Below are 23,720 nucleotides of genomic sequence, written 5' to 3' on the forward strand. Positions count from 1 at the left end.
CAAACGTCTTCTCTCTGGGTATATTCACTATGTGCCATGGAAAGGGGAACCCTGCTGAAACTTTTTTCAGCGACAACCCAAGGATCCAACATTCATCAAGACGCCATCAACAGGGCCTCCCTGGTGGCGCAAGGGGTTGGGACACAAACTGTGAGGAGTCCGCAGCCTCTGCAGCACGGGTTCCATCCCCGGCCAGGGAGATACCCACATGGCGCAGCAGACCTCTCCTGTCTCACCCGCTGCTCCCCTCAGCAGTGCATTTCAGCAGATCCACCTGTTCTGCTCCCCGCTCTGTCTCTGGTGAGTCTTCTCACCCCCAACATCTCTGGCCTGTACCCCAGTTCTTGTGTGCATTAAAAAAAAAGACGCCATCAACAGTATAATGCCAAGCAGCACAATCCTTACAGACTGGACACTGCACGTGTATCTGTGTGGTTATGTGAAGACGTCTGTCTCCCCTAGGGGTAAGTTCTGTGAGGCCAAAGCCTGAGTCTGCCTCCCTGACTGCTGCATCCCCAGCCCCGGGTAGAGCCTATCATATGTGCTCCAAAGCAATGGCGGCAGGACGGCACGAACACGCGGATCCCGACAGGAGACAGGAATTGTCCAGAGCAGTGTAAACACTGGCTCCCGGCCAACGAAGAAGGGCCGAGCTCCGATTCTGCACGGCCCGCCGGGCGCCAACGCGGACACGCGCGCGCTTCCACCCGCCTCCCCCAGGCTGCGTCACGGTGTTTACACGCGTGAACCCGCCCAGCGCGGCCCGGTCACTGGCAGCTCCACCATCGCACTCCCACTTCTCAGCTGCGGTTCCTCAGCGAGCAACACGCCCCCCCGCCGAGAGCCACGGCAAAGGCAAGGTGGGGGAAGCGGCACAGCCCCAAAGAGCCGCAGCCGGAAGCCTCCGGGCTTGTGGGCTTCCGGGCTTCCGGTGCCCGGGCCCGGGGCCGCGGGGGCGCGCGCGTGGCGCGGGGGCGCGCACGCAGGGCGGGGCGTGCGGGGGCGCGCGCGTGCGCAGGCGTCGTGAGGAGGGACGAGGCAGAGCCGAGAAGCCGCCGCCAGCTCGCCTGCCGGTCCACGCTGCCCGCCGCGCCGCCCGCCCCGCGTCCGCCGCCGCCCCGCCGCCATGGGAGTGCAGGTGGAGACCATCTCCCCCGGAGACGGTGAGTCCGCGCGCCCGCGGGCCCGCCGCGCCCCCGCCCCGCGCCCGTCCGCTCACCGCGCCCGTCTGTCTGTCTCCTCAGGGCGCACCTTCCCGAAGCGCGGCCAGACCTGCGTGGTGCACTACACGGGTGAGTGAGCGCGCGGGGCCGGGGCCTGGGCGCGGCCGCCCGCCCGCCCGCCGCGGGGCCTGGCGCCGGGGTCGGGGCGTGGCGGCCGCGAGGCCCGCGTGGCCCAACGCTGAGGCCTGGGCGGTGGCAGCGCCCCCGAGGGGGCAGCCTCGGGCCTGTGGAGCCCGGGACGGTCGGCGCCGGCGCTGCTGGGCGCTGCCCGCGGGCCGGCCGGCCTCCCTCGGCCGCGAGCGCGGCCCCCTGCAGAAGCGGCCGCCCTTGTGCCCACTGCGCAGATGGGGAAACTGAGGCTCGGAGAGGGGCAGTCACTCGGCCAAGGTCACGCAGGCAAGCAGGGGCAGAAGCCGGACCTGCCGCCCTCAGAAAGGATTTATACCGCTGCCGTGTCCCGGGAGACATCCAGTCCCTGCTTCCGGCCCCCCCTGCCCTGGAGATCAGGGCGAGGTAGTGCCCGTTCCGCAGAGCTTCCTCTCTGGGGAGCTCAGGGTCTGTCCCCTCTCCGCGCCTCCCCCCCACCCCACAGCGCGCGTGGGAAAACGTCCCCCTTCCAGACTCAGAGCTTTGGTTTGTGCCAGCCGTGGAGGAGCTGGATCTGCCTGGTCTTATTCTGCTTCTTACTTCTGAGCCACTTAGGTTCCAAGCCTCGGTGGCAGTAAAACACCGTTTCGAACCCTGGCCCTTCTGTTTTAAAGGTTGGGAAACTGAGATCCCAGTTAAGGTAACGAACAGTAAGCCAAAGAACGTTTTAGATTCGCAGCCAGAATTCAAACGTCAAGTCCTGTGCTTTGGACCATCCGTTTACTCCATACTCTTAAAAAGTCCCCCTGTGTTGGGGGGGAGGGCAGGGTTGTGACTGAGCGGGTGGAGACTCCAAGGTGCAGCCTGACAGGGGGGAGTGGTTGTAGATGTAGCCACAGTTGATGTGAAGAACCTTCTCCGCCCTCACCGCTTCTTCTTACCCTTCCCTCTATTCCTCAGGCCCTTTCCTCTCTTCCCTCTCTGCTCCTCCTGGGCAGTAAGTTGTAGGCAGTTCTGACTGGTGCTTGGGCATCAACTCTACCCTTCTCTCAGATCATGAGTGAGAGATCTCTCCCAGATCTCTCTTGAGGAAAATGACTTTACTTGGAAAGGGAAAAAGGCAGCACCCCCTCTTCCTTGCCTTTTTCTTTTGTCTGCCCTATCTTCATGGATGGAAATGGGAGCAGGAAGTGGGGGGAGTTAAGGACTAGAACCTTTAAAAAGTCTACAAAGGAGGAGGGTTGAGACCCATCTTAGTAGGGAGCAGTTTCATGCCTGTGAACAAAACTAGAAAGTGTTTTTGAGGTTTTAAATGGCTGTCTTTGTAGCCCCAAGCTTCAAGGGTCTGGTGGAAGAAAGCTCATTGGTTTGATCAGGTGAATTAGAAGAATCACCTTTGCCTTTCACAGTGCTGGGGTGAGTGGCAGTCCATTGATTTGCCACAGTCAACTAGGGCAGAGGCTGGGGCTCAGAGATGATGAAGTGACTTCTCCCCCCACCCCTTTGTAAGCCTCACTAGGATAATTGACTCCATATCTCCCACTGCCAAGTCTGTGCCCCTCTTCCTTGGCTCATCAGTTTTCTGTTGCTGCTGGCAGAACCGGACCCCCCAGCATGTAGGCAGAGCCACATTTTTCACTGTGTCTTGGTGAAATGTCCCTGCACAGCATGCCTGGGGCCTTTTCCTGAGAGAACAGATGGTCATGGGACCCAGAACACCATCACGGCTTCCACTGTCTCTTCTCTAGTCTGTGTTTTCCCGGAGGGTAGCACCCACCCACATATTACCAGAACAGCAGCAGGACCCTGACATGCTTTAGGACAAAAGCTTTCTTTTTTATGTCATTTTTGATAAACCCTACAAAGACTCCTTAGCGAGAAGCTAGCTCTGCTTCATGCTCACAGAATAGGCTGTTCTCCGGCGGGTGGCTTTGTTCCTGCGGGTCTGCCACCAGCCACCCAGGAAGAACCTGTTTGAGACCTGTGGGGGCGTGAGAGGAATGGGTAGGCGCTTTGAGATTTCATCTGTAGCAATTAAGGCTTTTAAGCATCTGGGAATAGAATCCATCTTGAGGGAATATGATGGGCGTGGGGTGGGGTATTGGAAAGATCCTAGGGTCGTCACAGGCAGGAAGCCCACAAGACTTCAAGAAGAAGAAATTGTCGTTAGTGCCCCTATTTTTCATCTTTGATTTTCTACCTGGCTGCCTCAGTAGTCTCCTGTTATAGACTTCAGTGTTTCTTCTCCCAAGTAGTGAATAATGGAAGTCGCTGCATGCCCACCCACACCCCCACACCCCCATGCTCAGATAGTTTCTCTGTCTCCTTTTGAATATCTCACTCAGATTCCTTGACTGTATGATTCCCATAGTTCTAGCTCCTAGGATGGAGGAATCCATTGACCAAGGTTCAAGTCAGGGTAACACTCTTAAATCCAGTCCATTGCCATCACGTGTCCACTACTAACTTGGGGTCAGGTCCAAAGAATCAACAGCCCAAATTCCCTCTCAGCCACTAGATAGGCATAGCACAGACTGACTTTCACCACTCAGATGTTTGAAATGCTACTCGTAGCTGCAGTAATACCCTTGATGCCATTCACAGTACTTCCTTTGCTGCCTTCTTGAGGCGCACAGCATAAACATGGCCTCATAAAAAGGCCTGTACCATCTCTTTGTGGTGCCAGAAGGGAAAATGAAATTCACTCTCACCAATCAGGCACCTCCTAATAGCATGAGGCGTTGAGGTGGGAGGGCGGAGGTGGAAAGGTAACCTGCCAAGTATGTGCCTTGAGGATCAGGTGTATTCTCACATCTCCCTAGTTGCTGTAGTAGCTTTGTCATCTTTATTATGGAGCTTGTTCTGACACACAGCTAGGCTTGGATCCCTTTTATTCACGTCATCAGGTCATGTACCAGCCGTTGTCAGAGCAACCTCAAGTAGATTGAAGGAATTCTTTTCTTTTTCTTTTTCTTTTTTTTTTAAGATTTATTTATTTATGCATACAAGAGCTGGGGTACAGACCAGAGGTAAATGGGGGGACTGAGAGGAATCACCAGAGACAGAGTGGGGACCAGAACAGGTAGATCGACTGAAATACACTGCTGAGGGGAGCAGCAGGCGAGTCAGGAGAGGTTTGCTGCGCCGTGTGGCTAGCTACCTGGCCGGGGCTCAAACTCATGCTGCACTGGCTGCCAATAGCTTCATAGGTTGTGTCTTAACCCCTTGAGCCACCAGGGAGGCCCAGGAATTCTTATCCTCTTAAAAAGCAATTGGACATCTTGTCTTTGGGATCGGGTTTAAGTTGTCTGTAGCCTGGCTTCTCATTGAGAAAAACCAAGGATCCCTCGGTCCCATTATTACAGGGTTCCCAGTGGCCGCATTTCTACAGCTCTTCCTCTGCCTCTTGCTTTTGCTTAGCTTTTTTCTCCCCTCCTCTCTGCCTTTTTCCATTCACTCTCCTCCTGGGTATTTCTTGGCATATGATCTGATATCTAGAAGAAGGCTCACCCTCAGCAGACTCCTCAGATGGCTATCTCCTACCCCCACCCCATGTGTACAGCCTTCAGGCAGACATGCTGAACTGTTTGGGCAGGGCTGTGACAGGACCCTGTTCTCTTTCCCGTTTATTGAGCAACAGCATCAAGCCAGGTACCAGGGTCATGGCCAGTGAACTAAATAGACAAAAACCTGATCTGGTGAGGCTAACCTTGGGGTGGGGAGACTAATACGAAGGTGTGCCTTGGCACGTGTTGAGAAGTCCTGTGGGGAGTAAAGTCCAGTGAGGTCATGGGAAGTGGCTTTGCTTCTTTTAGTGAGGGTTGTTGGAAATGACCTGATAAAATGACACTTTAATACTTACCCAAAGGAAGTTGGGGGGTGAGCAGTGTGACTGTCCTGGGAAAAAGTTTTACAGACAGAGGGAAGAACTGGGCTCTGAGGTGGGGACCTGCTTGTGTTAGAGGAGTAGCAAGGAGAATGATGTCATCGGAGTGGATTGTGTGAGGGGGAAAGCAGTTGAGATGAGGTGATGGGTGAACCTTTAGGTTGTTCTTTGAACAGTGACTTTCTCTGAATCAGGTGGGAACTGACTTGGGTTTTAACAGGACTCCTCCTTTCTGGCTACAGTGTGGACGTTGGACAGTTAAGGACAAGGATAGAAATGGGGTCCTCATTGTGTCCTGGATGTTGAGAGTGTGCCTACCAAGGCATGTGAACAGTGGTCCCCAGAGGGGATGGTGGTCCTTTGCTAGTTTCAGATTTTGCCTATGCCTTGCTCATTTTAGATTGGGAGTAACAGCTCTTGCGGTGAAAAGTTGGTGGTGTCTGGTGCGTTCAGGAAGGGGGAGAGGATGGCTTGTCTCTGTGTCACAGGCACTTAGTAACGTCCCCCACGCCACACCCTCTTCTTTCAGTCAGCACCACCTGTGATGTCTAGAGTAGGAGAAAGGCAGAGTCCTGGTCTGAGTGCTCCAGCTCAAGTGGCCCAAACTTACATGCAGATTAGAATCCTTAGAGTTGGATGTGGCTAAGACTTCATTCTCCTTCTGTTTTACAGATGGGGAAACAGGCACTTAGAAAAGAGAAATGAATCTGAGTGAGGATTTGTCTTAAAACAGGCCCACAAATTGCCAACAGAATATGTTGACTAAGAAAGCTGCAGCTGTTCTCTTAAATGTAGGGACCAAGGGAGGTTTTTAGTTTGTTTCTTGGTGGGTATGAGGGGATCAGGGTTAGACTACACTAGTTTGGTTATGAAGAGAGAGCAAGTTATGAGATGGTTATGAGCAAGTTAAGGTGTTAGTTCTTTTTTCTCCCTTAACATAATGGGAGTGAAACATCTTGAAAATATACCTTGCCACAGAAACATTACTTCTGGGATTGTGGTTCCCAAAAACCACAGAGATGCCATCATCTTGTTGGCACAAGAGATGCCATCATCTTGTTCTACAGGTAAGAGTGGAAGAAGGGGCGCTTGTCTTAAATGAACCACAGCCCCCCAGAACATCCTTATGTATGTGCAACTCGTGTTTGTGAAGTTCTTAGACATAGGAAAAAAAAATCACAATAGATTCATAAATACCCATATGCCCACCTCCTACATTCCATGCTGGGTGACATTTTGTCGTGTATGCCACTTCTGTTTACCTGTAGAATATGAATGTGTTTATATCATCTTTTTTTGGGGGGGGGCTATTTAAGATGCAGATATGATGCTGTAAATACTTGAGCATGAGCTTAGAATTGAGAATATTTATCTTTCTGCTGGTCACATATCAGAAAATGTAAATGATTCAGTAGTATCTGAAAACAAATTCATACTGAGACTACCTAGGATGTCAGAGTTCTTTTTAATAGTCTTTTTTTGTAGACTCCAGAATTTGATGTTGATTCATTATGTTGGTTATGTCTTTAGTATCAATATAAATGAGTCCTTGCTAATTTTTTTAAATTATTTATTTATGCAAGCACTGGGTACAGTCAAATGCGGGAAGGTGAGAGAATTCACCAGAGCAGGGAACAGAACAGGCAGAGTGATGAAATACACTGCTGAGGGGAGCAGCAGGCGGCAAGAGAGGTCTGCGCGCCATGTGGGACCCTTGCCCGGTGGCCGGGGATTGAACCGGCGCTGCAGAGGGTGCGGGCAGCTTCGCAGCCCAGCGCTCAACCACTGCGCCACCAGGGGAGGCCCTAATTTTTTTCTTAATGATTCTGATTTTTCAAAGAGAGCAGGCTTGTTACCTTACAGAATGCCCTGTCTCGTCTTCTCAAGTGGCCCAAACTTACTTGCAGATTAGAATCCTTAGAGTTGGAATTTGTTCTCTGCCTCCCTTTACTCCGCCTTGATTTCTTGTAACCTGAAAGTTGAGTTTTAAATGTCTGAAGAGTTTCTGGTAAATATCTTAGTGTGAAGATTTCGTACATGATGCTGTGTACTTCATATTCAGCACGCCGTGAGGACATCAGCATTTGTGATGCTAAGTTTGTTCTTTTTTCTGTAAAGTTGCATTTTCCCCTTTGTGGTTAGCACATGCTCTGTGGAGTACTTACTTGGACATCTTGCAGATGCCCTGTTCCTCATTAGCCTTTTACCTACTGGAATTTTCACCAGTTGATAATTCTTACATGAAGTTATTTCATTGGCATTTACAAAGTGGTGATTTCTAAATTCGTTCATTCCACATTTATTAGCTACCATTCTTCTATAAAATATGATTAACTATTTCTTTCCCTTTAATTCCTACTTTAAAGTGAGAAATTGGTGTTATGGTCATCCCCAATGGAGGCAAAGAATTTTTCCCTCTTTTTTATTATTTAGTGTACTGAGAACTCATATTTTACTCAGGGCCTTAAGACTAGTAATATTCATTATTTTTTTTTGATAGACTTTTCCGAATTTGTCAAGTGGAAGCCTCTTCATGGGGCCTCCCTGGTGGTGCAAGGGGTTAAGACGCAACCTATGAAGCTGTCCACAGCCACTGCAGCAGGAATTTGATCCCAGCCAGCCATGGAGCTACCCACATGGCGCAGCATGTGAGCTACCCACATGACTCACCCGCTGCTCCCCTCAGCAGGGCATTTCAGTCATTCTGCCTGTTCTGCTCCCTACTGGGTCTCTGGTGAATCCTCTCACCCCCCACGCCTCTGGCCTGTACCTCAGTTCTTATATGCATGAATAAATAAATCTTTTAAAAAAAAAAAAAAGAGGCCTCTGCATGCTCCCTTTCTTTCTTGACCATTTTCTTAGTTTCACTGGTTTGTCTTGGCATCAGTCATCTTTTCATAGGTCTCCTAGACATGTTTTCATTAACAGTTTTAGTGGATATGATGTATATACCATGAAATACCCATTTACCCGTAGACTTTTTAAACTAGAAATTTTGAGTGGTTAAAAGCTGGTTTTTGTGACGTGCCAGTAAATTCTTTTTATCTACACACTGGGGGCTGTTTGTTTGCCTTAAGATTTTCCCTAAAAATATTGTAAGGGCCTCCCCGGTGGCGCAGCGGTTGAGCGCTGGGTTGCGAAGCTGCCCGCGGCCTCTACAGCGCCGGTTCGATCCCCGGCTACTCCCCGTCCACCGGAGGAGGGTCCCGCTTGGCGCGCAGACACCTCCTGCCGCCCACTGCTCCCCTCAGCAGTGTACTTCGGTCCTTCTGCCTGCTCTGCTCCCCGCTCTGGCTCTGGTGAATCCTCTCACCCTCCTGCGCTTCTGACTGTACCCAGTGCTTGTATAAATAATAAATAAATATATCTTTAAAAAAAAAAAATATATTGTAAATTGCTATTTCCCATGGAAGGGGGCAAGGGCATTACAGGGAACTTGGATATATCGTGTCCAGTTCTCCCTTCAGTGCTCAAGTAATACTTGTTTATTTCTATTCCTCCCCCCCCCCCATCCTGCCTTTTTGGTTTGTTTATTTTTTTGTGTTTTGTTTTTTTTTGTTTTTTTTTTTAATAAACTACCTAAGAACTCAACTGAGTCCTTGGATTCTTTCTCTCAACCCTCTTTAACCCTGGCCAAATAGTTCAAACAGTACAAAAAGTAGGAGTAAAGGGAGGCAGAGAACAGATTCCTGGATGCTGCCATCGCTCCTCTCACTGCCTTCAGTCTTCCCCACCAGGAGCTCAGACCACCCTGGTCTGCATCAGTTCCTCAAACATGCCAAGTCTTTTCCTTCCAGGAAGGCCTCTGTCCTCCTTATGCTTAGGTGCCACCATACTGTCCCTACTGCACCTTAATAACTCTTCCCCTGAGCCTTGGCTAAAGTGGTTCTTCACACGTGCACACATACAAGCCTCTGATTCTCTGACATGGTGCCCATCCATTTCCTTCTCAACCTTCCTCACAGTCGGGCTGTGTGTGATTCCATTTACTCTTTCCCCAGCAGACTGCGGGCTCTAGGAGGCCAGGCCCACGTTTGTGGTGTTCTCCAAGGTCCTTCTCTATCTGCACCTGAGGTGGGGTAGATACTCTGTGACTGCTTGAATTCAGAGCCAGGATCTGGCATGAGGTTCCAGTGGGGGAAGACTACATTCTTGTCACAGTTAGTATAATATTTCTATTTCCTTTTAGAATAAGAAAAAAATACAACATTTTGGACTTTGCCCATTGCCAGTAGATTAATGAAATTTTGACCATGCCTCCTTCTCACACTCCCTGCATACTGCTTAACAGAACCTTTCAGTCATTCAGCAGATGTGTTAGGAACTGGGATGCAGCCTTGCCCTCGAGGTGCTTATCTTGTATAAGGGAAGTGCCATGAGCAGCCCACACCTGGGACTTGATGTTTATGCCTCTTTCAGGCAGGAGGAGAGGGCTTGCCAAGTGAGTGCAAAGGCCTGCATGGGGAGTTGGGGGGCAGATACGCTTCTCAAGTGCTTACTGGTCATCTATTCTATGCCTTGTTCTTGGTACCAAGATATGAGAGTGAAGGAAACACGTTATAGATCTTATACTGCAGAGGGAAGGACTGTTAATAAATGTGATTAATAAGCAAAATATACTGTGTATTACCCAGTAAGTGCTAAGGAAGGGACAGGAGAAAGTTGAGAGTTTAGACTAACAAAGGCCTCAATGAGAAAGTGACATTTGAACAAAGACCTAATGGAGGAAAGGGGCAATACATGTGACCATCTGGGTAAAAGCCTTTTAAAGCACAAGGAGCAGTAAGGACAAAAACCCTGGGGGGAGAGTGTCCCAGCGTGAATGGAGAACATAAGGAAAGTGTTCCCTGAGTGAAGTGTGAGTGAGTAATCAGAGATGAGGTCAGAGAGATGGCAGTATGCGGGGCAACTCTTACAGGGTCTCATACGCCATTTTAAGGACTTTTTTGACTTCTGAGTGAGGAGGGTCATTGGGATCGTTTTCAGGAGAAGAACTATATATACACATACATATGACTGTATATAACTATCGGTGAAATAACCCATGTACAAATAATCCTATTATTAGATATGGCCTGCCTTGTATTTTAAAAGACTGTCCCTTTGGCTGCAATGTCAACTTTAGACTCCTAGAGAGCGAGGAAAAAAGCAGGAGAGCCAGGGAGGGAATTACTGTAATTTGGAGTCAAGTTCTAGAGCTCATGCCTTTAGCTCTTAGACCCTGCAACCTCCCTCCTCTCTTCTGGAAAGTAGAAATCCTATGTCATCCCTGCTGTAAATGGAAAGCACTTTATTTTGTTTTGAAACTTTAAGGGCTGGGATTTTCTTTTATGTTGTTGTCATTATTTCGTTTAGGTTTGGGGTTTTTGGTTTTTCTTGTCATAAACTTGCTATTTTTGAACCCTGTAAACGGTAGCATATGAAAGCCACCTGCAGTGATTTATTAGCAGTTGAAAACCACATCATGAGTCATGATCTTTAACTACATACAATAAGTGCTGAAGCTATATATAACTCTATAGGTGCCTGCTTCAGTCATCTCTCCTTACTTAGCAGAGGGCATATGGGGAACTCTACCTTCTAGAAAGCAGAATACATTTTAAGTGACTCTGTTTCTATTGGATTATTAGTGAAGCAATAACCCAGTGATCCTCGCAAAACTCCAAATCCTAGCTTTGAATCTTATTTATTTATTTATTTATTTATTCAATTTGGTGTAGAACTGAGGTGTAGGCCAGACGTGGGCGGGATTCACCCGAGACAGGGTAGGGCAGGGTGGGGAGCAGAACAGGCAGACCTACTGAAATACACTGCTGAGGGGTGCAGCAGGTGAGACAAGAGGGGTCTGCTGTGTCATGTGGGTCAGCTCCCTGGCCAGGGATTGAACTTGGGCCATCGTGATGGGCCTTCACAGTTGTAGTGCTGAGACATAACCTCTAGGCACCAGGGAGGCCCCTAGCCTTGGATCTTAACCCCTTCTTCTTTTACTTGGGCCGAGTAGCAAGAACATAGCCAAGAGCACTTTGTTGACCCAAAGCTTCCTCTGCTGGTTCCTTCTGAGCAAGAATATTCAGAGTTGAGTAGCAGGAAAGAGCAGGCTACCGTGAGGATATACAAACTCCAGACTCTACCTCATCATCTTTGTGTTTTCTTCCTCCCCCCTGCCCCGCCTCCCCTTTCCCCCCCACGTCCTCCCTCTCAGGAATTTCAGTTTGGTTCTTCCTCAGAACAGCTAAACCACTGGGTGGACACACAGGGGAAAGGGACATAAAACTGCCCTGTAGTCAGAGGTTGCTTTAACAGTCTCTCCTCTCATGAAACCTTAGCTAACTTTCACTCCTTTCATGGTCTTGTGCTGTTAACTGGAGAACTCAAATTTTCACATTTTTCTCATTGATAAGTAATTTAAAGATGCTGAAAGCAAAAACTGCCATTCTGGGATTACCCCTCTGATTCTTCCTACCATATAAGGAAGAACTAAATATGGAGGCCCCATGCTTGTCCTCCCAGTTCTTAAAATTAAGCAAGTGAAGCATATCTGAATGTGCTATGAGTGCCAGCGTTGCAAGTGCCAAGGTTGAACTGAGTGTCACAGGGACAGAACTCCAAGTTCAGTCTGACCTTGAGCTGCATTCAGTCAGGATAGACAAGAATTAATTCTTGAAATTGAGGGTACAGAGCTACCCCAGACAGTGTCTGGGTCATGAAATATAGCTCTGTGTGTAGTCAGGAATGAAGTGGTCATTTGTGGAAATAGAAAGTTAATGCTGGTAGTGGTTTTTGCTAGAAGTGGGCCTTTGAAGTTTAAAGAATCTGAACTATGACCTCAGTTGCCTTCTGTCAGTAGAGTGTGCCTTCTCTAGGAAATTATGCGCTTACTTGGCAGGTGGTTTCACTGTTCAAGGTCTCTGGAGTTGTCCAGAATTACAGTGGGAGCCAAGTGGTGTGACTTGACTTGGTGCCTGCTTCACTTGCTCCCTTCCCAACAAGAGACAGGTTTGCCAGGTTGGGTGTAGGAGGTAACCATATGTAGGCTTTTAGTAAATCTCACTTTTTTCTTTTTTTGTTCCCTAAAAAAATTTTAATTGAGACGTAATTGATATTTCACAAATTACACATATTTAAAGTGTACAACTTCATAAATTTTGATACATTTCTTTGTTCCCCTTTGAAACCTCTCCCACCTTTCCATTTAACTAACCTTACAACCAATATGCTTTCTACCAGCATACATTGGTTTGCGTTGTCAAAAGTTTTATTTAGGGCCTCCCCGGTGGCGCAGCGGTTGAGCCCTAGTGCTGGGTTGCGAAGCTGCCCGCAGCCTCTGCAGTGCCAGTTCCATCCCCGGCCGCTGGGCGAGGGTCCCACATGGCGCGCAGACCTCTCCTGCCGCCCGCTGCTCCCCTCAGCAGTGTACTTCGGTCCTTCTGCCTGCTCTGCTCCCCGCTCTGGCTCTGGTGAATTCTCTCACCCTCCCGCGCTTCTGACTGTACCCAGTGCTTGTATAAATAAAAATAAATCTTTAAAAAAAGTTTTATTTAAATAGAATCAGACAGCAGCATGTACTCTTATGTGACTTCTATCACTTAGCATAATTATTTTGAGAGTCTTTGATGATGTTACCTATACCAATAGTTTGTTCCTTTTTATTGCTTGAATAGTTTTCTGCTGTATGGCGACGCTTGGTAGTGCATTCACCAGTTGGCAGGCTCCCGTTTGGGACCATTACAGTTAAGTCTGCTGTGAATGTGAGTATTTGTGTGAATGCAGGCTGTCATTTCTCATGGCTAAATCCAGGATAGGATGCCTAGGTCATGTGAGAGGGAAGTGTATGTTTAAATTAATCTGCTATTTTGTAAACTGGTTGTTCCATTTTATCGTCTCACCAGCAGTATATGAAAATTCTATCAGTAGTTCCTTCATGTCCGCATCCAGCACCTGATCCCTTCCGTCTTTTCAGTTGTACTCATGCTAATTGGTACTAGTTATATCTCCTATTTGCTTTTTTATAATGACGAGTAATGTTGAATATCTTTTTGTGGGGTTATTTGCCATGTGTATATACATCTTTTTCAGTGAAGAGATTCTTTATCTGTTACATCTTTTGCCCTTTTAAGTTGGTTGGTTTCTGAGTTTTGAGAGCTCACTATATATACTCAATATGTCTTTTATCAGACATATTTAAAGTGTCTTTTATTCATTTGTATTTATCTTTTTTGATAATAGCTATCCTAGTGGGTATGAAGTGATCTATCATGGTGGTTTTGATTGGCATTTCCCTAATGATTAGTGACGTGGAGAACCGTTTCTTGTGCTATTGGTCATAAGTCTTCTTGGGGGAAATTGTTCAGATCCTTTTTTTTAAATAGAGATTCATTTATTTATGCATATAAGAACTGGGGTGTAGGGCAGAGGTGCCAGGGGTGAGAGGATTCACCAGGGACAGAGTGGGGAACAGAACAGGCAGACTGACTGAAATATACTGCTGAGGGGAGCAGCAGGTAAGACAGGAGAGGTCTGCCGCAGTTTGTGGGTTCTCTCCCTGGCCAAGATGTTTTGTTTTGTTTTGGACTGCTGACTTGTATGTCTTTTGGATAATGATTTAAAGTGTCCTATTTGCATTTTAATTTATCATATGAATTGTGCCTTTTGACATCATATCTAAGAAATCTTTGCCTAACTCTGTCACAAAAATTATTTTGCTATATTTGCTTCTAGAAATTTGCATTTAGGTCTATTACTCATTTTGAGTTGATCTGCATATCATGTGAAGTCTGGCTAGATCCAAGTTTTTACTTTTTGCCTGTGGTTGTCAATTTTTTTCCAGCCCAGCGTATTTTCATTGTAGGCATTGTAGTTTGCATCTCTGGAAGTTAATTTGAATTTTATTGTTGTTCTTCACTAATTCTAACAAGTGAATCAATTTTGGGTTGGTTTCAATTGATCGATGGTTAGTCTTCTTACTCATCAGTGGGATGTGTTTTCCTACCTATTTGCATGCTGGTAATCTTTGGATGCTGTACATTGTGAATTTCACCTTTGCAGGTGTTTAGATACTCGTATTCTAATACATTTTCTTGAACTTAGTACTGGGAACCACTTCAGTTACTTAGAAACAGTTTGATCTTCTTGGGTCTTAACTTGATGATTTGTTAGGGAGCACTGAATCTCCACTAAAGAGTTGAGATCTTCGTGGGCATCCTACCTAGTGACTTGTGAACCACGAGTTTCTCCAGTCTAGTGGGAGCAAGCACTGGATTCCAGTCTGGTGTGAAATCTGAGCACTATTGTTTTGGCTGGTTATTTTCCTTGCCTTGAGTAGTTTCCTAAAATACGTGTGTTAAATAGTTCTCTACTGAATACCCAAGGGGGACCTGCTGCAAATCTTTGGGGGTCTCTAGTAGTCCTCTTCTTTCTGGTATGTGTCCTGTGACCCAAATTGCTTTGTCCTCTATCTCAGTTCCCTTTCCCTGGAAACTCCCTAGGATATAAGCAGGGCAATCATAGGACCCCCCTTGTTTATTCCCATTTCTCAGGGATCAGTCCTTCGTTATGTTGTCCAGTGTCTTAAAAAAACATTGTTTTAGCTACTGTCTAGGTTGTTTCTCTTTTTTTAATATGGTTTTTCGGGGCCTGTTTTTATTGTTTGTTTTTGATTGTTTCCGCTAGGAGGATACATTTGATTTCTCTTGCTCCATTTTGGCCAAAAATACCTGTTTTGACAGTCACAGCTTCTCTTACATTCTGCATTCAACACTCTCCAGCCTAATATCCACTCCAGAAAATGCTGATACACATTCATTCCTGCTTCTTCACATTACTGCTTCTGCATACCATCTCGTTACAGCCAGATAGAAGGTAGTGTTCCTCCCCATTGGCAAAGCCTTCCTAGCACCTCACTTTCCCAGAGGGCTTCCTTAGTAGTGACTAAGTGACTGAGCAAGAAGCCCTGAAATTCTATTCAAGGTCTAAAGAGAGCAGAGCAGGAAGAAACTATGTCTGGTTTTCAGTTTTATTCATGGCTTACAGTCCCCATTGGACTAAACAAAACCTTTTGTTAGAGTTAGTCCCCATTCTCACTGGTTCTTCCTTGGGCAAGTTACTGAACTTTGGAGTTGCTTGCTTTATTTCTATTATAAGCTACCTTGGGCAGGTAGATAGTAAGGCTCCCTTCCTGGCCAGAAAAAGGATTCTAAGGATCCTAGCTGTTCATTGCCTACTTTCACCCTTCACTCTGAGTTCAGTTGGGGTGGGTGCAGTCTGTAAAACAGAACTCAAAATGGGCTACAGGGAATGTCTGCAGTGCTTAATGTGGACAGTAGAGATCTGTACTTTTCCCACTTACTCATTTATAAAAGCTGTTCTAGCCCTGCCATTTGTTTTATCAGTACTGGCTGTGTTCTGATACAGGGATGAACTGCCAGTATACCCTATCTTGCTAGGTTTGGAGTGTGAGAGCTCTTGACTCTTCACTGATTTAGGGCTAGGCGGGGTGGATCCCCATATTCCTCTTTCTCTCTCAGACTTTCCCAATTCCAGGCTGTGTCACTGTAAGTGCCCACTCTGTTCCAGGGCCTCTGTCATCCCCCCATTGCCCCCAGCCTCTCAGCCCCTGTTGTATTAGGACAGCAGTTCCTGCCTCCCCCATTCCCCATTCCCTAGTTTGTCAAAATATAGTCTGGGGACAGTGATAACTCTCTCCATTGATCTCTGCTTCCCTGTTGCATGTATGCATGTGGATGTTGTTTTTTAGGTTAGAATGTTGGAGTTTCCCATCTCTAAAACATACAAACACCAAAATTCTGTGTTTTGCTGGATCTTCTGAATATTGCTTAGACCCACTGCGGGTGTCTGCCCTCAGCTTCCAGTGAGATCAGCTCTGTAGTGATCATATTTCAACAACTTGTTGGCCCCTTCAGTTTGGGATCCTGTTAAAAGAGCTTTTAGGACCTCCATCACAACTACTATAGTGGCTGATGCTGGCTTCTGGGGAAACTGATGCTGATGGGTTAATTTCTTTTATCTCCTGGCACTCACCCTCAGGTATTCCCCCTTTTAATGGAGGATGCTATTGTGGTTTGTCTGGAAACAAGTTTAGAGAATGAACATGGTTTATAGTCTAGCTAGACTGTGTTGGCAGGTTACCACTTCTCTCTGCCTCAGTTCCTTCATCTGTGAAGAGGGAATAGTGCTTTAGGAAGGATTGAATAACCTGATGTAGGGAAGGAAAGTGCTTAACCCCATTCCTGTCTCAGTGGAAGCACTACCCACAATTCAGCTAGAGTCAGAGTCATAAGCAGTTCACTGGTGAGAGGATTTTGGTGTCTTTTCCAACACCGCTTTTGAGTCTCTGATACTTCAGCACCAACTGGTATCCTCATTGCATTCATTTCTGCACTACCATGTTTCTGTAAAGGATCATGGGTGAATTTGAGGAAGAAATACTGCTTCTTGCTTTGTATGTGACTTTCAGCTGTTGAGTGCACCCAGAGGGTCCACAATTATCCTTAGTTTGGGAGGAAATCCACAAAGTGCTAGAAATTCAATCCAGAACTGTTTATACTTTCCCATTCTCCAGACCATTCATAGACTGGTAGGCTGGGTCCTTTGTGGTCAATTTACTGCTGTGAGGTGGGGGAAGAGTGTTGACAAGCCTAGTAGAGGGACTACTCCAGCTCCGAAGACGCCCACCAGGATGCAGAATGACCCCTCTGGCCTCCACAATTGCTCCTCAGGCATTGGACACCCTCCCGGGCCATTCAGCCCTGGCATCTGTGATGGGCTCTCTTCTGCAAGTTTCTGACTGCTTCTTGTCATTACTCCTTGTTACTCATGTTACAACTGCCCTTTTTCACAGGGATGCTTGAAGATGGAAAGAAATTTGATTCCTCCCGGGACAGAAACAAGCCCTTTAAGTTTATGCTAGGCAAGCAGGAGGTGATCCGAGGCTGGGAAGAAGGGGTTGCCCAGGTATGCTCTTGTTTGTTTTGTTTTGTTTTGTTTCCTGGTGTTTATCTTTTAAATTATGAGGATGGGTAAGACATTCATGTTCAAGAATGAAATAAGTATATAGATGAAAAACCTGACTCTGATCCCGTTTCTCTAGTGCCCTACAAGTAACTCCTGTTGTTAGTGTTTCCTGTTGAGTTTCTCTACGTATAGACAAAACATGCTCTTTTTTGTTTTCTTGTTAGGTACACACATTGTTTTGTACTTTGCTTTTTTCCCTTGATCTATCTTTGATACTTTATAGATCGGGACATAGAAGAGCAGGAAAGTCTCCTGTGGTCCGTCAGGCGGGCATGCTGTCATTCATCTGACCAGTTCCCTACTAATGACCATTTGGGTCATTTCCATTTCTCTGCTATTGTAAACAGTGCTGTGGTGACTGATCTTGTATGGACTTTATTTTATATTTGTGCAAGTGTTGTCATAGGCACGCTGTCACAAGTAGAGTGAGTGCTTCATTGGCTGGATGCACTGTATTTTGACATATGTTGCCAAGTTGCCATCTGTAGGGATTAAACTAGCAACTGCCACCAGCCTGCTACGAAGGTGCCTGTCTTCCCAGTTGCTCCAGCACAGTGTGGTGTTAAACTTTTGGCTTCAGGACAATATGAGTGAAAATGTTATCTTAGTGTAATTTTAATTTGTGTTTGTGTTATTGACCCTGTTGAGTCAGACCACTTCTGAGAGGTCATACTCATGGAGAAAGTCATTTTGTTTGTCTTGAGTCTGTTTCCTCACCTCTCCCCCCCAGTTTGTGTAAACAGCTTTTGTTCTGCCAACACCACGGAATTCCCAGTATACAATAGGGTGCCCACAGTTGCCAGAGTTCAGTTAAGATTCTCTCCTTCCATCAAGCCTAGTGATTTTTTTCTTGGCTTTAATCACATAAAGGGATGTTTACAGTGGTCTTGGACCAACGAGACTTTATTTTAGACCCTGCCTGAAGCGTAATTAATCTGTTTCTCTCTTTCCAGAGAGAATTAGAGATTTAACTAAAGTAGAGAGAAAGACTTCTTTCTCTTTTCCAGAATACACATTGCTCCAATTCATCTATAAAATATCACTGATTTATCTCCAAATAAACAGCTTAAGTTTCAGAAACTTTAAGCCATCCCACCCCCAGGTGTCTAGATTTCTGTTCCTGTAGTGCAGAGGGCTGGCAGTACGACGAGGAGAGGATCTTTGTGGTTTACTTCCTTTGGAAACATTGCCAACTGTACCTTTTTGTCCCATCCTGTTGGCCCCACATCCCCATCCCTCCTCTCACCCCCATTTCTGGTCTGCTCTTGGGTCTGTGGCCCATCTCCAGTGCCAGCCATTGTTCATCTTCTGTGACTGTTCCAGCGTTGGAACAATGACTGTGTTGTGTGTTCCAAGAGCCATAGCTGCCACCAAGATAGTGTGATCTGCCTATTTCACAAGGCATGACAGAGTGTTGGGGAAATGTCCAAGCTCCCCCTGGACCCTAGGAACTTTGGGGTCAGTCACAAAGCTCTGTCATTTGGGAGAAGTCTAGGTGAGAAGTCTGAGGCCTACATAGAACATCTTCTAACTCTGGACTATTTCTTGAACAAGTGAGGTAAAACCACAGTAAGGAAGGGATTGTCTTTTGTCCCTTTTTCTTTTTGCTGTTGTTTTGTTTTTGTGTATTTACAGGTATGCAGTATACTATCTGTACTGTTTTAGCAGGATTCTTCCCCTCCCCCACCAATCACAATGATGTGTCTTGGGCAGTTTTCCATGTTAATGCCATTTAAGGAACCATTCGATGTCACTGTACTATTTTCAGTGGCTAACCCATGGTCCAAGTGTATCTGTGTATTGGACATTTGAGTTGTTAGCAAAAGATGCTGAAAGTGGTATTGCTGGGTAAAAGGATATAATTATTATTAATTTTATTAGATTAAGCTTATATGCTTTTAGCTGTCCTTACCACCTTGGTCCAGCATGTCCCAGTTTCTTAAGGGAGCTGTTGGAAATATGGTTTCTGCGTTATATTAGGAGCTTTATGACAGCCTGCATCTTCCTCTTTACCCACCATCTCTTGAGTTGTCATAGAGAACCAGAAACAAACACATGGAGAACCTGTTCACTGTTCAGATAATAAATATTTAAACTTATTTGTGTATTTGATTAGAAAAAAAAAAAAAAACGGTATTTTTGAAAGTGATTATTTTCCCCTTTCCCTGGCCTACTGTAGTCTCTTCTCATAGGAAAAACGGTGGCATTTATCTTTCCAAGGGTGTTTTTTGTTTATACAGACAGATATAGATATTGTGTATGTGTGTGTTTCTTTTTCCTCTTTTTAAAGGTTTTTTTTTTTTTTTTTTGTATTTCTGAGAGTGAGTATAAATACAGAAAGTATAGAAAAGTAGACTACACCTAGTATTACTTTCTTTGTGTTTTCTTTTAAAGCACAGTTTTCACTGTGGAGTATTCCTTTTTCAAGAGCATAGATGCCATTTAACATATGTTTTAAGAGACAGGCCAGTGAAGGACTAGTGGGTGACACTATGGCCCAGAGTTAGGTCACTAAGACCTGAGCAGAAAGCAGGAGGGCCTTGACCACTCTAGAAGTCAGGGGTTTTTAACCACCACTGGGCACCTTGGAACCAGATACAGAGCTCCTCCAGCTTGCTGCCAACCTCCACCTGCTTGATGCCCAGACAGCTGCACACTCACTGGACTATCCTAATGACATCAACCTGGGCCAGGGACACCCACACACAGGTAACAGCTCTGCTTCTTTCTTGTGGAAATAGCTGGGGAGTGTGTCCAACTGATTCTTGTTCTTTTCACAGATGAGTGTGGGTCAGAGAGCCAAACTGACTATCTCCCCCGACTACGCCTACGGTTCCACTGGACACCCAGGCATTATCCCACCAAATGCCACTCTCGTCTTTGACGTGGAACTTCTAAAACTGGAATGACAAGAATGGCTGCCTTGTTAGCTCCTGGTCCTTGGGTAAGGAAATTCAGTGCTCGAGGGCCTCTAATTGCCTTCGCTCCTCCTGTATTGTACCCAGTGCTTGATGGGTAGCAGAGAGAACAAGAAATACCATTTTTTTTAACCCCCTACTTCTTCCTGTGTTGGGTATCCTTCCAGTTTTAGTTACTGAGGGCCCAGTCATGTCACTTAATGATGAGGGTATGTTCTGAGAAGTGTTTGTTAGGCAGTTTTGTCATTCTATGAACATCATCGGGTATATCTACACAAACCTGGGTAGTATAGCCTCCTGTACAGTGAGGCTGTCCACAGGACACTGCCAATAAATGCGTTGTGGTGTAGACTGACATTGCTGTGTGGTGCGTGACTGTGTACTTGGAATGTAGAAGTTGGTCACCCAATGAAAAGGGATGGCATAGCCTCTCAAAGGGATTCCTGGGCAGGGGAAAGCTGATGGTAGCTATTAAAATGAAGTGTTTTTATATGTAACATAAAATAAACTTGAGTTGGGAACTGTGGAAGTACAGGGCAGATTTTTAGTGCCAACATTTTAATTCTTTAGATGTCAGATGCTTTGCTTGCCTGTCACATTGTATGAGTTACCACCTTGGGCCACCTGCCTCAGGGGGCAAGCCGGGGACACCTGAGGGCAGCAGACCCAACTTTATTATCATTACATTGAAAGGTGAAGCCAAATGATACTTGTGAAGTGTAAATGATGTTCTCAGACAGTCCTGGGGAGGATCTTGGGACTGAGTCAACCTTCCTGTGCAATGGCTGAGGAGACAGACCCAGAGACACAGACCTTGCTCAGGTCAAGTTCAAGCAGCATTAAGCTAGGACGGGAACTTAATTCCTGTTTCCACTTCCTGGGCTTTTTTTCCTTTCCTCTACTCTCATTTCTGGGAAACCACGTTTGTTATTCTAGTGGTGCATGACTTTTCATGTGGGTGATAGACTCATAAAACCTGTGAATGTTGTCATCATCTTTATAGTTGGCCCCAGATCTCTAATTGCTTCCTCCTGCCCCTAGAACCAGAAAGCCCCAGCTAAGGACTAGGTGAGAATGCTTTTTGTTTGAAAGCTGCAACAAATGGCAACCAGATTAATGGTGTAACAGTCTTGTCTCTTGTGTGCTTATTTAGGTAGAGGGGCTTTTTTATTACCAGTTGTTTCCTTTTTCAGTGGTTTGAGCTCTACATACCTGGGTCATACAGGCTGGGTAGGTTTGAAGACTGTAGCTTCTTTGCTGCTTATTCCTGCCAAGAGAGAATCCTTGACATTTTACAAAGTCTGTCTCTACCCAAAGGTTTACACACCTAGTCCCAACCTTCCCGTTGTTTGGGAGCTGAATCATTTAAATATAAATGTACTTAAGGCAGTACTTGGATGACACCAAGTACTTTTTTTGATGACATGTAGTTGGGAGTTATGCTGGTGTGGAAATCGACTTTCTGTAAATCTGGTAGGATAGTGAGGGGGAAAGAGGGGATGGTAGGACTGAAGGGCTGTGAATCTCCTCATGCAGTTTCAAAGAACACCTCAGAGCTTCTTGGGAAAAAAAAATCTAAGGGCAAACCCAGAAAGGTACATATTTGAATGAAGGAAGGAAGACTGCAGATGTTTTCTAAGTCTATTCAACATGAGAAATACCACTTAAGTTTGCACACAGTAACATCACCTGGGAAGCTGCTAGGAATCCCTCCCTGAAGCATTAGGATATTTTAAAGCTCCTGAGGGAGCCCTATATGCAGCCATGTTGGGAGAGAGAATGATAGAGGGGAATCCTATTGTTATGGCATTGGTGGACTCCCCTCCTGCTGTTTTCAGCAAAATAAATTCAACCTTAGGTTGAAGGACCACTTTAAGCAGGAACCCGGCCAAGCTGCAAACTCCCCAGTTGGAGCAGAAGTGGCTTGGTCTCAGCAAGACCTCACCTTGACAGGGGGAGGGAAGGGTCTGGGGATGGCAGACAGCCTGTGGCTGGCTGCACCACACACAGAGTACTGAGTTGCTGGAACTCACAAACTTTCTGTCCCCAACAGATGTGCCATGGAGAGACCTGGCGCCTTCAGATGCGTGCACGCGAATCCATATGGAGCTTTTCCTGATGTTCCACTACACTCTTTGTATAAACATCTACCCCGACTGAATGTGTTCTATCACCCAGCTTTGCTCTCCCCCTTCCTCCTTGTATGTGTGTTGACCTAAACTATATGCCATAAACCTCAAGTTACTCATTTATTTTGTTTTCATTTTGGGGTGAAGATTCAGTTTAAGTTTTTTGGATATAGATAGGTTTCCAATTAAGTATTAACAGCACAAGTAATGGGTTAACTTTAGAATAGGAATGAGTGTGTGTGTGAGGGGGGGGTTACAAGAATCTTTATTTTATTTTTTTTTTTGGATGAAATTTTTATCTATTATATATTAAACATTCTTGCTGCTGCGCTGCAAAGCCATAGCAGATTTGAGGCGCTGTTGAGGGCCAAATTATTCTCCCAAGTAGAGAGATGTCCTTGGGTTGAATTAAAAGCCCTATTCAAAACTGAAGTGGGGAGGGAGGAGAGAGCCTTAGCCTCCACTGCCCCCCCCCCTTAAATCCTCTGCCTTTTGAAAGCAGATTGTTTTCACTGCGATGGACACTACAGGTATCTGTCCCCAGGCCAGCTGGAACCTCTGAAGCCTTCTTTGTGGCCTGGCCTTCCCACCCACCTCCACCCCCCCCATCCTGTGGTTTTTCTAATGGATATTCAGGACTTTTGTAATCTCCTACCTATCCAGACTTCTTCCTAAATTTTAAGAACTTTAATCGAAAGTTTAAATTGAAGGTGCTGTTTGTAGACACTTAACACCCAGTGAAAGCCCAGTCATCATGACAAATCCTTGAGTGTTCTCTTAAGAAAATGATGCTGGTCATCGCAGCTTCAGCATCTCATGTTTTTCGATGCTCAGTTCCCCTAGCTGATCTCAAAATTTCTTGGCATTTCCTTCCCTGCTCTCACCCCTTTGCTGTCCTGTGTAGTGATTTGGTGAGAGAATTTATTGCCGCCTACCCCCCTCCCCAGCCCCTGCACTACATATGAGTTTCAAGTTTTATTATTGCAATAAAAGTGCTTTATGCTGGCTTTTCTCAGTTCTGTGTGATGGTACTTACTTTCAGGGGCCTCCCCTGTCCTTTGGTGCAGGGTGATGGGGTTGGGGGTGTAGCGTCAGAGACCACCGAACATCCTTCTCCATTCTTCCGTGAGGGGCGGGAGAGCAGGGAGCTATAGGTTGTTTGCATCTGCACCCATGTAGATAACTACCTGGAGGTCAAGCTGGGGTTGTCAGGGAGCACATCCTCAAATAGCAGGAAATGTTTGCTAAATATGTGTCCTGGAGAGCACTATGCTGCTTTCTCTGGCGTTACCAGGAAGTGGGAGACAAGAAGTGAGTCACAACCCAGTTGGTGGTGTGCTACCAGCACGTGAATAAAGAATTACCGAGGGAAGACTGGGTTTTAAGTCAGTGTTTCTTGATTCTTTGTCATGTGGACATGCTGGGTGGATACAGTGGCTTCCCTGCC

The 23,720-nt window shown here is 46.2% G+C and overlaps 1 protein-coding gene across 1 annotated transcript; it reads left to right on the plus strand.

Annotated features, from left to right (window-relative positions):
* Positions 1–1,126: 1,126 nt before the first annotated feature.
* FKBP1A (FKBP prolyl isomerase 1A) lies at positions 1,127–22,396 on the plus strand (the record flags this gene model as incomplete). Its single annotated transcript, XM_084247250.1, has 5 exons — positions 1,127–1,163; positions 1,245–1,292; positions 17,054–17,166; positions 20,007–20,170; positions 22,198–22,396. 4 exons carry the CDS (start codon positions 1,127–1,129, stop codon positions 20,133–20,135), a joined length of 327 nt encoding a protein of 108 aa, XP_084103376.1. The 3' UTR covers positions 20,136–20,170; positions 22,198–22,396.
* Positions 22,397–23,720: the final 1,324 nt, after the last annotated feature.

Source organism: Talpa europaea, assembly GCF_964194135.1.
Source record: "Talpa europaea genome assembly, chromosome: 11".
Taxonomy (NCBI): Eukaryota; Metazoa; Chordata; class Mammalia; order Eulipotyphla; family Talpidae; genus Talpa; species Talpa europaea.